At 37.9% G+C, this 13,453-nt stretch overlaps 1 protein-coding gene across 2 annotated transcripts in view; it reads left to right on the forward strand.

Moving 5' to 3' along the window:
• The first annotated feature begins 513 nt into the window (after positions 1-513).
• BMP3 (bone morphogenetic protein 3) overlaps positions 514-13,453 on the forward strand; it is a 31,452-nt gene continuing 18,512 nt past the window's right edge. Inside the window, exons 1-2 of one of the 2 annotated variants that reach the window (XM_072114495.1) lie at positions 514-563; positions 1,433-1,997. In XM_072114495.1, the coding sequence (XP_071970596.1) occupies positions 1,724-1,997 (274 nt within the window). In that variant the 5' untranslated portion in view covers positions 514-563; positions 1,433-1,723. Of the gene's footprint in view, positions 564-846; positions 932-1,432; positions 1,998-13,453 lie in introns of those variants that run through there. The other variant, XM_072114503.1, reaches the window with a different exon arrangement.

Raw genomic sequence — 13,453 nt, forward strand, 5'->3', positions numbered from 1 at the left:
TTTGGGCTCTCATAAGGATTATTATAGGATTATTATATTATAGAAACTTTATTTGTGATCATCGCAGGCTATGTCTAAAGTTCAGTAAATTTGCAGCATCGTGAAAACTTGAGCAGAGGTCACAGTGAGCAGAAAGGTCTGTCTGTTACTAGGAGTAAACTGAAAGTCAGTTGTTCTTAAGTCAAGGACTGCCAGTATTTACCTTTTACACAGATTCATATCTTCTTATTTTGTACATATTATGTCTATAATTCCTTATGCTTCCTTTTTATTGCTGCATTTATGTCTGGACTAAGTTCTATATTTCTCTCCTGATGATCCATGTTTCCCTCAGACAGCTCCTAACATCACATAGAGCATGGTAGTGGATGAGCTGTGAAATCATCTGCTGTAGTTCCTTTACTATACCCCTGGACCAGCTACAATATCTTTTAACCACGCCTTTCCCAATCAGATGGAAGCAGGGCGGGTTTGCTGCTGTCTGCTCACATATATAAGGGAATGCCATAGTAGTATGGTGCTCAGCACTGCTGCACACATGTGGATCTTATTGTAACTGCAAGGTATGTGGATTGTTACAACTACACTATATCTCTTCTTGCTCCAACTGACTTTGTTCTGGGTGCTACCCTTCACAGCAGGCATTTTTTATACAGGATTATTAACCCTTTAGGATGTGGGTAAGCCTCTGTTTGAAGGTTTTAGATAAGCTGTTAAGCATCTAGTAAGTTGAAGGCTCCTGCTGCTTGACTCTTTCACACATGGTACAGGGATTTTGCTGTTTGCTCTTTTTACAGGGACTAGGTTAGCTGTTAACCCCTGTCAGTCAGTGACATCTGGGTTGCTATTCTAGAAATACAGAGATCTGGCTTTTCTTGAACAGGACCATGTCATACCTCTGCTCATTGGTTTTAAGGATTCTATTAACCTCGTAAGTGAGATAGATATAGCAGTTTGCTTCTTTAAAAGATTTCCTTGTGCGGCAGAATTAGTTGCATGATATTCTACCATGTAATACTTGATTTGTATTGCAAGTTTTTAATTTGTCTTCTTTTCCCTAATGGCAATTACTTTCCAGTACTAAGTCCTGTCACATTTATCGACTATGATGTGCGTCGCTACATCTCTAGCACTATAAAAACTACAGTACATCATAAAATCCTAACATACAAACTTCTTAATTTGGTCCCCCTTCGCCTGTTTCTCAAACACCATACAATATATGCCAAGTAGTATACAGGATGGTAAATATGGATCCTCTTCTGCTGTAAATTCTGACACTTTATTCTAGTGTTTTCGGACTATGAGTAATACTTGCCAAGCACTTGTTTTTATTAATATTAATCTCTATTTTCTGTGCTCAGTATTGTAATTTTACTGTCATAATTCTGTGCATGGTATACTGATAAAATTGTTTTTATTCCTTTTTCAGCCTGAGGAAGGACATTGTTCTGCAAAGGTGCTGATTTCTAAGCAATTCCGTATGGCAGTGTTTTCATCACATGGATCAATAAAGTGGATATGAAATGACAGTTCACCTTTTATTGGAGTTCTGATCTTTTCTTTGAGTTGGATAACTAAGTATGGTGGTGAGGAGGTGAACCATTGAGGTCTGTCACCATACTAATATCTTGAGAGTGCTACCTGAACAGGCATAATCCAATAAAGTCATTTGCTGTGGTCTCTATACCTTCTAGTTACCTCTAAGCACCTGCTTTGTGACATGGCCATGGAGTGTCCTCTCTGGCTTTTGCTGTGGTTGGGGTGCAGCAGCTGCCTGTGTATTGGACAACTTGTAGGTGACATGAAGAGCACTGCTACTGGGATACACCAGAGGCATGAAGAAGCTGTGCTGCCAGTGGGGGACACCGTATCCGAGCATATGCTTAGACTGTATGACAGATACAGAGGAGATGGAGGAAGGGGTAGAGACACTGCCAGACACCAGTTGCCTCTCCAGAATGGGAATACAGTGAGGAGCTTCAGAGCCCTGGCTGGTGAGTAGCCCTCCTATATTTCCTAACTGAATAATGAGTGACCCAGAATCATCAACCTTGTTGTCCTGATCTATGATCCCACTGTCTGGCAGCTACCTTCTAGCTGAACTATATGTTCTATGTTATTATTCTGCTTATATATTCAAAGGAACATAAGGCTAGTTTGGTTATTCTAAATGAGCTAAAGTGTTCATTTATAATCTGGGCATCTATGGTGGTGAACTGGTAATTTAGAGCATTGAAAAGAGGTTCTCATATCCTTGAACAGCAGCCATAAATGATTTTATTATGACAAATGTTAGAATTTGGTGTTTTATGTGCTTTATAAGGAAATGTGAGATAACAGGACGTTTAGCCAGGATCCTGCATCTGCTGCTTAGAACCTCATCTGGTATTCCCAAAAGAATGCACCAAAATCTATTGCTACTAGAAGGAGGGATGGTAAACATAATCTATCATGTCCAAAGATGCTTGGTATGGAGACAACCAAAGCAGTAAACACTGTAAAATAGTGTATTAGAATAAATCCAACAAATTTCATGTTAACTTGAAATGTTGATCTAGTGGAAGTCACAACAGCCCTTATGAGACAGAAGGCGGGTATCCTTATCTTTCCCATCAGGACAGATTCCTGCTTCAATAACCCATCCCAAGCACCTGAACTAACAGTATGTAGAAGTTCTCTTACAGAGGAAAACTTCTTCAGGGTTCTCCCAAAAGTGGCAAAGCCTTTTGTGGTGGTATCTGTGGCTGGAATTAAATGCATGTACTGACAAATATTTAAGTAATACAAACTTGGTGGTCACTGAAGTTATTCAAGCTGATCCCTGTTTGCCAGTGGAAGGTTTCCTAGTGGGTTTGATTTTGATGTCAACTATAAGAATAAGAATTATGCAAAATATCTTAATTGATAGATTCCACCCAATAAAATGTTGTGTTGCACTTACATATAAATCAATGATCAGTAATTCTTCAAATTTACAGTTGTTTGTGGGAGAAATCTGAGAATAAAGTTTGAATATTCTACCAGGTACTCTAAAACATATAGATAGGTTCATTGACTTTCACAACCAAACGTTCCCTACTATGTGTGTGTGTGAGCCCCATGGGAGCACTTCAGAATTTGTTAAACCTCCTTTAACAGCTGACGGAGATGGAGACACATCAGAGAGCTGCTATTTGCCGCTATTTGCGTCATGCAAAAAAACGAACAAGTCCAGGTTGTTATAATTTGGTCAATTTACTCTGTATTTCCTATCAGATATTACTAGATCATTCTTTCTAGAATCCCAGCAGTTATCCCAGCATGTTAGGCAAACCAAAATATAGGTGACTCGACAAGTTAAGACCCAGCTGTTTAAATTAATATTGTTCAGCCATGGAAACACATAGTAAAATGATTTAACCATTTGAAGGTTGCAATGGTCTTAGGATGCTTATGTACCTGGAGCTCTAGTCTCCAGGAGTTAACTGCTTGCTAGGAGTTGGCTGTGCTGTATATGTAAGTATGGGCACTGGGTTACATTTCTATAAACCTGTCAGGGTAATGTATGTTGTTGTACTGTCACAGTGGTGTTTATTTGCCTTCCTATGCTGACATTCACAGAATTAGTGGAATGCTTGCCAGCATGTGTTTCTTATGATAACTGGAGATGAAACTTCTTGACAGCATATTTGGCACAATGTCAATGCATTGCTATTCATTCTGTGCTATTCCATGTCAAGGCTGGCTTTTCATATGGAAGGGGGTACCATTGAAACAAAATTCAGGGAGGGAGAGGTTAATGTACGTGAGCACTTTGTAGTTATGCTTTCTTTTGGTCTCTGTTTACGCAGCAGGGAACACTTATGGGGAACAAGACCAGGAGGCATGTTGAACAAATCTGAAGTCAGCAATGCGGGACTTGTAAAGTGCTGCTGAGCAGGTGCATACCCAGAGGTGCTCCAAGTGCCCTCTCCAGACAGCAGCAGAAACCCCAGGCTTATATAAAAGTTCACTCACATTTCAGACATCCATTTATCTTTTCACAGTGGAAAAATCTGCAGTGTCTGTGTAAAGTGCAGATTGTGATGAAGTGATGCTGTGTTGTGTTTTGATCACACCTTTGGCAGTGGGGAGAGTGTGGAGTTAATTACATTAATCTTTTCTCTGCCAGAACAAACAGCAGAGAGTTGGAAAGGGCAACACATGGGTAAAACACTGCTGGGATGTACTTTGGCTCTCCATCCTCCCATTGTACACATTGATACAGTGCAGAATAATTCACTTTATTGCCTCCATCGAATTTGTAATTTAATGGAGGATTATCTCCTCATTGACTTGACGGTATTAGGACTTTCTTCAGATGGCTTTCTTAATTAGAAGCTAGACATCTGGGATGCTTGAAATCTCCATCAGATGTTTTGGCAGTGAGAAAAGTGTTAGACTAGCAGGCACAATATCCAGTCCATGTAATGTGAATTAATTATAACATATACACCTCAGTCACCACACTCATTAGATTTTGGCATTCTGTGTTTATGTGTAATCAAGACTTGAAGAAATTAGGTTTCTACTCTTCCCATAAAATAGAAAAGACATTATTGTATTGTGTGGGAGGGAGAGGTGTGCTTAGTCTCTGGATTGATGGCATACTATCTTTCATTCACACATGGAGATCACTATGCATCTATACTTCTAAACTACTTTACCAGTGCTGTTCCTATCTCATGATCCAAAGAACCAAATCCCATGGGAACAGATACATAAGTCACCTGATTTTTGGTTTTCTGTTAAAATACATGAACGTCACTGCCTACTAGAAAAAAACTCCCTGATGTGCTCTACAATCATTTGCATTGATAAATGGAACTCTATGCGGTCATTTTAAAGAAGATGGTCAGTATTTGACAAAACAAATCCGATGTTTATAAAGGTTGATCTTCTCAATGATGTGTTCTTTTGAAGATATTTCACTTGTAGTTTCTTCCTCTCACAAGTTCCCCCTTTTCTATGGATGACTTTTTCATTTTTCTAGATATGAGAGATGTTCACTTGTTACTGCCTTTATACAATAACCCCAATTGGTTAGATGTGTGATCAATAAATCAGCTCCACCTCATCAGAAAACTTTATATTACCCAATCTACTTCTTTTTTATAAATTCTGTTTATTGTACTGTCCAGTCAGTAATTGTAATTGATCATTTGGGATTCTGACTGTGTTACGAATTAGCTACTGTATGTCTATTTACTTCAGTAGTCATCGTGTAGTCAAATTTCTATTGTGGTTTTTCTGATGATAGAGGTTGATCGATTGGGAACCAAGGAGCAAGACAATACCTGATATCTTTCCAGTGAAAAGTTGTCCACTACTCAAAGAGAAGAATGGAAACCAACCATTCAAATTAATTTTAAAGGAAATCTACCACTGGGGTAGACAAGTGTTTAACGAAATACACCTATTTATGGGTCTGCTAGGCCGGACTCTGGGACATATCTTGAAAAGTGCTGCAGTGCCTTTATTCTGTAGTATAATCAAGTTTTAAAATATGCTAACTAGTATTGGGTGCTCCTATGTACCTCACACAAGCGGCCCGGTGCTCTTTTAGCCTGGGAAGTCTCATGACTGTGAGCACTTGTTCCTGATCAGATACGAGAGCTTCCTTTATGGCGCTAATTAGCATATTTTAAAACTAAATTTTTCTAATAAAGCCACAGCATGACTATATCCTAGGGTCCAGCACAGCAAGCTTGTAACAAGGTGCATTTGTTTAAAAACTTGTCTAGCCCCTGAGGTAATTTTCCTTTAATACATCTGTAGACTGCATAGTCCTTGATATTGTCAGTTGGCCCATTTGACCCATATATAAAGTATTTATCAGAATATATCCCTGGAACAATTTTTCTCTAAAAAATCCTATGTGAATTTTGACTGTTGTAAAAGCAGGAAACTTCTTCTGAACTTCAATGTTGTTGGAGGCCTAGACACCTAGCTTCGTAAGAACAGCAGATTTAAGTATTGTAGACTTTGGCTTATACATTACATATTTTATGTCATGTACACAAAAGTTCAGTTGATGTATTTTTTAATTGTTTTCTATTTATAGCAATATACTTCTTAGACAAAGTTGCCTCTAAGAGAAAATATATGGGACTTCACTCCATAGAGAATACGATTCATTTTGTTACACTGACTTTGCCACTTGGTAACTTCTTTTCCTGTAATACTTACATATGTGGGTGTGTGGTTCATTCTCCTATCACGGGCAAAGATTACTGTGCTAACAGTGCAAATGAAGTTAATCACATAGTTAACAGTTCCAGAAAAATAAACATGCAATGCGTTGGAATTAACCATGATAGAAGTGTAATGATTCCTGGGGTAACTCTGTGTCCATCTCTTTATTATTAATATACTGATAACATAATGGATGGAAACAGAACATCCATCTCTTCAGGATCACGTACTTCACCCTACAGTTAACATATATCCTTTTAACCTCTAACTGGGGTCTCATTATTAAAAGCATATGGAGAAAAGGATGTGTATTTTGGACATTAAATTGTCTGGATATCTTTGCTTTGACACAAAAAACCGGCGTTGTGTTTGCAACACCTGCTTTGAATCTAAGCTCCCTTATCTATTTGATACTGAATACATATTCCAGATCTGTGGGTTTTAGAGTCATAGTTGTGCGATTGGTGGGAGTTGTACAGATGTTTCCTTCCTTAACTTTTAAAAATAGTTTAAAGGGTTTGTCCTGAACCTGAAACTGCTCTAATACAAAATATTGTTATAAAAGTAAAATAAACTTGAGTGATGCCTGTGTTCCGGCATAACATGTTGTGGCTTCTTTTCTCCTGCAATACCTCTGTAGCAGCTTCACTCGCCTCAACACACTTGGCACATAACTGGCAAACCTCTGCAGTCAAGTCACTTGTTAGTAGTTGGATTTATGAAGGAGACAAAGGGCACACCTGCTCTACACTAAGGGAGGGGTGCCCAGGAGAGAGAGGAACACAAAAGAGGCGCAGAATTCTAGTGTACATTGATCCCGATGAGCAGAGATAGTGCTGCTTTCCGAGCAAGACCAAGACGTACAAAATGTAATATATTCTTTATTTGTAGTTGGATATAGAACCAATTTTGGCTTGGAACTGAAGCCTATGTCAGGTATAGGATGCACACATAGAGAGACATCTTTTTTAATGATGGTAATTAGTTGCAACAGTGACTGGCTCACAAGTCCCAGCAGTGACTATTGTCCCAACACTGACTATTGACGTCAGTAACTTGCATGCTACATTTGGAGAGGTCATAATAATTAATAATAATTCCCTTATTTATATAGGGCACACAGATTACGCAGCGCTGCACAGATCATGCCATAATTATCTGCAGTGGTAATGTGTCCTGGCCACACGACAAAAGGAGCTGCAGCAGCTGGAATTGGATTATAGTAGTAGTTCATGTTAATTTGGCCAGTTGAGACAGTTTTTTCACTTTAAGATTGAACAACCCTTTAAATGCTGCATTTTCTCATGAAGCAAAGTATATAGAATATTACAATATTGTCTGGTACTTTTGACCACTTATTCCACACCGCTAACCCTGACCTGAGACTTCATCCTGTAATACAGCAACCTCACATTCTTCAAGGTACGGGTCAGACCAATATGGCTGTACTGAAAAACTGAAAATTAGAGGTTGGATTATAACTTGCGAAGGACTTTCTAAAAAGTGTCATTCTGCCATCTGCTGGAAGGAGCTCTCCACATTTCATGTTGCTCTTAATTCTGCCTCATAAGCATGGGGATATTATTCTGAAGTAAAATCTGTCCTTGAAGTATGGCATTCTTTTGTATGCTCACCTTCAACATCAAGGATGGATATTGTAATCTATTTGATGGTTGTCTGGTGAAATGATAACATCCACCTTTTGAATGTACAGCACCATGAAATTAAAGGTTCTCTATAAGTAAACAATAACAGTAAGAATTAATATGTAAGCAACCTCCCTATCTCTTTGGATGAGATAATGGGGAGAGAAGCGGAGTAAATGTAATACATTTTCATGCAGATTCTGTGAACATATCAAAATCTAAATCCTTGTGGGGGAGAAATATCCACATTGTCACATTGTGAAAATGTATGAGCTGATTCAATCAGTTTTTCATATTTACCAACTCCAATTTTTATTTGGCGACATAAAAAAATATTGGCTCTCAATGTTCTATCCCTCTTAGACTCCTTTCCATATTATTCCATAGGGCAAGCATGTCCTGGAAGTGTCCTATCCCCTAATCCACACATGTCAGAGGAGCAAGTAGATACCTATAATCCAAGAAACACCCCTACAGTACCTTGGCTTCTAATCTCCTAATTGCAATATATATCCCGTCTCATGGACATGTGAGGATCTTACAAGGATTCTGGCATATGTGATCCGGATCTTGATGTTAGAAACAATTACTCTTTGGATAAACACCGTATTGGCACTATTTCCCAGACTGCCACATTGATGGCTTGATAAATGAGTTCTATATAACGTTTAGACACTTAACCCCATTGCTGCATTGTAGTCATGTGTCTGATTTATGCCTGATAACAATACAACTGAATTATGGAAATATGTATAGTAAAATGGTGTGCGATTGTAGTTGAATCTGTTTTGGCTTCAACTTGTAGATGTTGTAGCATCCATGCCAGAGTCACTAAGTGTATTCTTCCACCTCAATTGGAGGGTCTTAGGCCAACGGTTTTGTGTGGTATAGCATGAAGGCATAAACAGTGCACTACAAACAAAATAAAAAGGAAGTATAAAAGGAAGAGTAGACTATTCACTGAACTGCTGAGAGAAAGAATAGCTTACAGAAAGGAGTCATCCTCCATAGTCCATCCTATGCTACAGGCACAGGTATCTCTTTGTGAATTATCACTATTTTATCGACGGGAGAGGGACATACATTGTCTGGTCATTTTTATCAGGGCCTATATTACAGAACAGGATAAAGCTGAGGGCACTGACATTCTTTTGTGTGTAAAGCATATAATAAAGGGATTTCTGACTCCCAAATATGTGGAGAACATTTTTTTCCTTATTAGAGTATTCCAGGTCAGGCCACCCAAGAGGTCAATTTATAATCATATTTCCAAGAATGGAATGCCACCATTGTGAGCCCAATGCTTACAGACTAATATTCTGATTGCAACTAGTGAGGAATTTATTGCAGACATCCTAGGAAATAGGCTTCTGTGTAGTTGTAAAAGAACAGGGGCAATTATCTTGCATTCAATGTATATTTTATCACTAGAAATAGTGGTGCAGGAACCCCCAAAAGTAGTCAAATGGTAAACTGAGTAGAAACAAAAATATTATTTAGTGGTAGAGTGAATGGTCTCTATTTTCAAAGTATCTGACTATGGGAAATAATGTAGACTTGTGAACATTATATTACCAGTTCCAAATCAACCACCTGGAATGAGTATCAAAACCAGACATTGTTACATGGACAGTGTAAGGTTTGGGCTCTTTCAGATTGGTGGTTCGGTGATTTCCATGGATGCCTCATTGTTTTTAATGGGTGTTTTCACATTGGCTTGTATTTTCATTAATAAATTGAAAAAAAAAATTATTAAACGTGTCCTATTTTTTTCTTGGATGCGGATCACCGGATGAAGCTGAAAAAGTAGGTGGGATGTTTTCAAAGTAATGTTAAACCTTCAGTTTACATTTAGCCATGGAGACAACATGGAAGCAACATGGACAAACAACATAAAGCTACAGATGCCCAATGGAAGATGAGCACCAACGCCAATGTGAAACTGCTATTACTCTAGAGATAAAGTAGCTAGTCATATATGGGTCGTATTCAGGACCCACTGAAACAGTGGATTATCTCATGTGTCATTACCAGGCAACCACAATTTAATTTAAAGCGCCCTTTCTTCTGCTCCGTGCAGCCACTATATTTAGCATTGGTTACTCATTCAGTTAAGGGCCATGTTATTCAGTCTGCCCATGCGGGAGCTCTCCATGGTGGTGTACTGTATATTGTATTAAAACTTCATTCTATGCCAGACAGATTTTGTAGCTTTTTAGGGATGTGTCTAGATGGGACTATCATTTTAAGATGTTTTTATACTTATTGCATTACATTTACAACTATCCAGCTGGTCTTCTGCAAATGGAAGCATTTGGATGAGTGCAAATATGAGTCTGCAAGGAAAAAACAATGCAACCAATTTATCCATTCATGTTAAGCAGATGCTATAAATTATAATCTCCATGGTTCTTACTGTTTCCTATAAATCATCAAAGCTGAATTGCTGTGGAAAATTAAGATCTAAATTTATCCGGAAAGCACTGGCAAACCTGGAATAAAATATTTTAGGTTTTTGCATTTCAGATGAAATTACTTCAATAGCATAATGGTCTGGGTATCACATCTATATATTTACCGGGGGATGCTATAACTTTATAATAAAAGGATAGATAGTAGAATAACAGTATACGCTGTATTTTTTATCGAAGGCCACCATCGGATTATGTGGGGGTGAGGGGGACATTATACAGCGGGGGGTGGGGCTACAGGAGGGGACACTGGAAAACAACCATTTGTTTTTATGCATTTTGGCATAAAGCTGTATTGTAAGTGTTATGTAAGTGAAGCGACGCTGTACCCAGAAAAACCTATTAACCCTCTTCCACCAAGGCTCTTTTTTGCTTTTGTGTTTACATTTCTCACTCCCCACATTCAAAAATCTATAACTTTGTTATTTTTTTCATTTAAATAGCTGTATCAGGGCTTGTTTTCTGCACAACAACATGCACTTCATGGGTAGTGATGGTCTAAGCCAATATGGTGGCACCCATACGTCACTGGCTTTTTACCGCTACCGACCGCTTTCATGGTGGCAATCAAAGGGATAGCACATGCAATTTGTGCTGGCATTGATCGATGGTGTTACCGGTGGGACTTTGCTGCAATATACAGCAAACACCCACCTTCCCAATGTGGAGCCCCTCATGTTGTCTCCTCTTATTTACTGTACAACAAAAAATGTCCAGAACTGCGTGGGTCTTGGATTTCTGTTACTGTCGTCAAATGCCAAACTGCTTCCCTGTTCAAATACATCAAATCCCAGGGGATCTTATATACAGGCAGTCCCCGGGTTACATACAAGCTAGGTTCTGTAGATTTGTTCTTAAGTTGAACTTGTATGCAAGTCGGAACTGTATATTTTACAATTGTAACTCCCAGACAATTTTTTTTTTGGTCTCTGTGACAATTGGATTTTAAAAATGTTGGGTTGTCATAAGAACCAGGATTAATAATAAAGCTTAATTACATACACCTCTGATAACTGTAATAGCTGTTAATTTTAGCCTGGGACTAAAGTACAGTAAATTACCAATTACCAGACATCCGTTTGTAACTAGGGGTTGTCTCTAAGTCGGGTGTTTTCTTACATAGGGGACTGCCTGTATTCTAGCTTCATTCTTGCAGCATAAGTTACCCTAGAGATGCAGCATGCAGATCATCAGCATAATGGTATAAGTGGGTCAAGTATACACAGCAGTGTTCTGTTCCATTTGGGGCATGTCAGGAGACTTTCACGCCCCAATTTTTATGAATTATGGGGGTTTCTGGAAGCTGGACCTCCAACAATCAGACATATGGCTTATGCACAGAACAAATAAGTGTCTTTAGAGGGAAAACATCTTTAATTTCTATATAGAGGCACAATTTTTCATGTTATTTTTCATGATAGGGTTTTATGTAGCTTGGCTTAAATAGTAAGCCAAGCATCTGTGCCGAAAATCGGTCCAAAGATAAGACATGTGCTATCTTTTGTGGTGCGGCTGCCCAGCTCGCACATGCTGTGCTGGGAAATAAGGCCAATTCAAATGAATGACCATATTTGATATTAAAGTCAATGGGGCCGTGTGCTAGCTGTATAAAAACATTATGGTATGACTTGCACATAGGCAAAAGTTTGAGTGCAAGGGGCCGAAGCCTTGCACTCTTCTTCTGACTGATCTCCTGCACTTGTGAACTATTCCTTAGCTTCCTAATTAGGAAGATGCCTGTGAAATAAAGGTTCATGCCATCCCTGTCAGGGTATTTGATCCTATATTATTCCTTTTCATGTCTGTATCTGACCGAGGCTGTTTTCTAATTCTGTTGTCTGATTTTGTATTGTTGATTCTCTGTTTTTGACCATGTCTTGTTTACACCTTAAAAACGTTGGCAATGTTCCTTAGCCCTATGCCAGCCGTCACTTATACCAGGCCCCCTTAAGGGGGTGACAACTATTAGACAGGTTATAGGGTGAAAACCATGCATGTGACAATGACAGTATGTTTTGATTTTGTGTGGACAAACTTTCGCAATTTTTCTGTATATTCAATTCATGTATCTAGCTGCCTTGAAACTGAAAGTGAAATATCAATTTTCAAATTATCATCACATGCTGTAACACATCTTAATCAGTAATTGGATATTTCAGTATTTTTTTTTGGTGCTTGATTTCTAATACGACACATTACACTGAAGCATTGAGTCATGTAAAATATTTGTTCCAGATTCCGAGATAGCTGCCATATTTATCTAACCCGGTGCATGAGACAAAACAAAGAAACACTGATAAGGAATCAGAACCTGGACAAATATAGGAAAAGTGCTAAATACTTAATGCAATCTAATGGAGACACAGGAGTTATTTTGTCAATAATTTTCTGTCTTTAATAATCTTTTGAATAATGTTGTGTTTTTGCCACTGTTATTTGTGCTAATAGACAATTTCCAGCATTTTTTAATTGTTGTTTTCTAAAAAATAGCAACTTTTGTGTCCATGTTATTTGTTCATCTATATTGGATAAGAATAAGGATATGAAGGAGTTATATCCTATGTGACACATTGATAAATTCCTTCCATTGTGTATAACGACTTAATACCATAGTAAAAGCATAAATGCAATTTTTGAGACATTGAACATAGAACATATAGATGATATATTTATTTGTCTATTTTTGATCTGGTGGAGTGGAAGGAGATTTCAACAAATTATTTATGTAGAATTGAGATTTTTTATTTTGAGGAATTAATTTAGCAATCAATATGTAGATATAATATGAGCATGGATCTACTAATTTTTATATATTATTTTTACTCAGGTATATATTAACCTTGAATATTTTTGATTTATCCTGCTGTGTTTTAAAATGTTTTTTATTAAATATGATTTGTGCACATATTCTGCCTTTAAACAGTTTAGGGTCCATGACAACTTTTCTGGAAAATGCAAAATTGAGAATGTGAATTATTGGTGAAATAAAGCCTATTATATTTTTGGAGTTCTGCTTCATCGCCTATTATCGTTTTAAGATTATTGAGGAAGATCATCCTTGCTGAGGCTTGAACATTGTACTAGTATCTGACACGTAGAAAGAGAGATGAGACAGATCAG

This window comes from Engystomops pustulosus, chromosome 1, assembly GCF_040894005.1.
Source record: "Engystomops pustulosus chromosome 1, aEngPut4.maternal, whole genome shotgun sequence".
NCBI classification, from domain to species: Eukaryota; Metazoa; Chordata; class Amphibia; order Anura; family Leptodactylidae; genus Engystomops; species Engystomops pustulosus.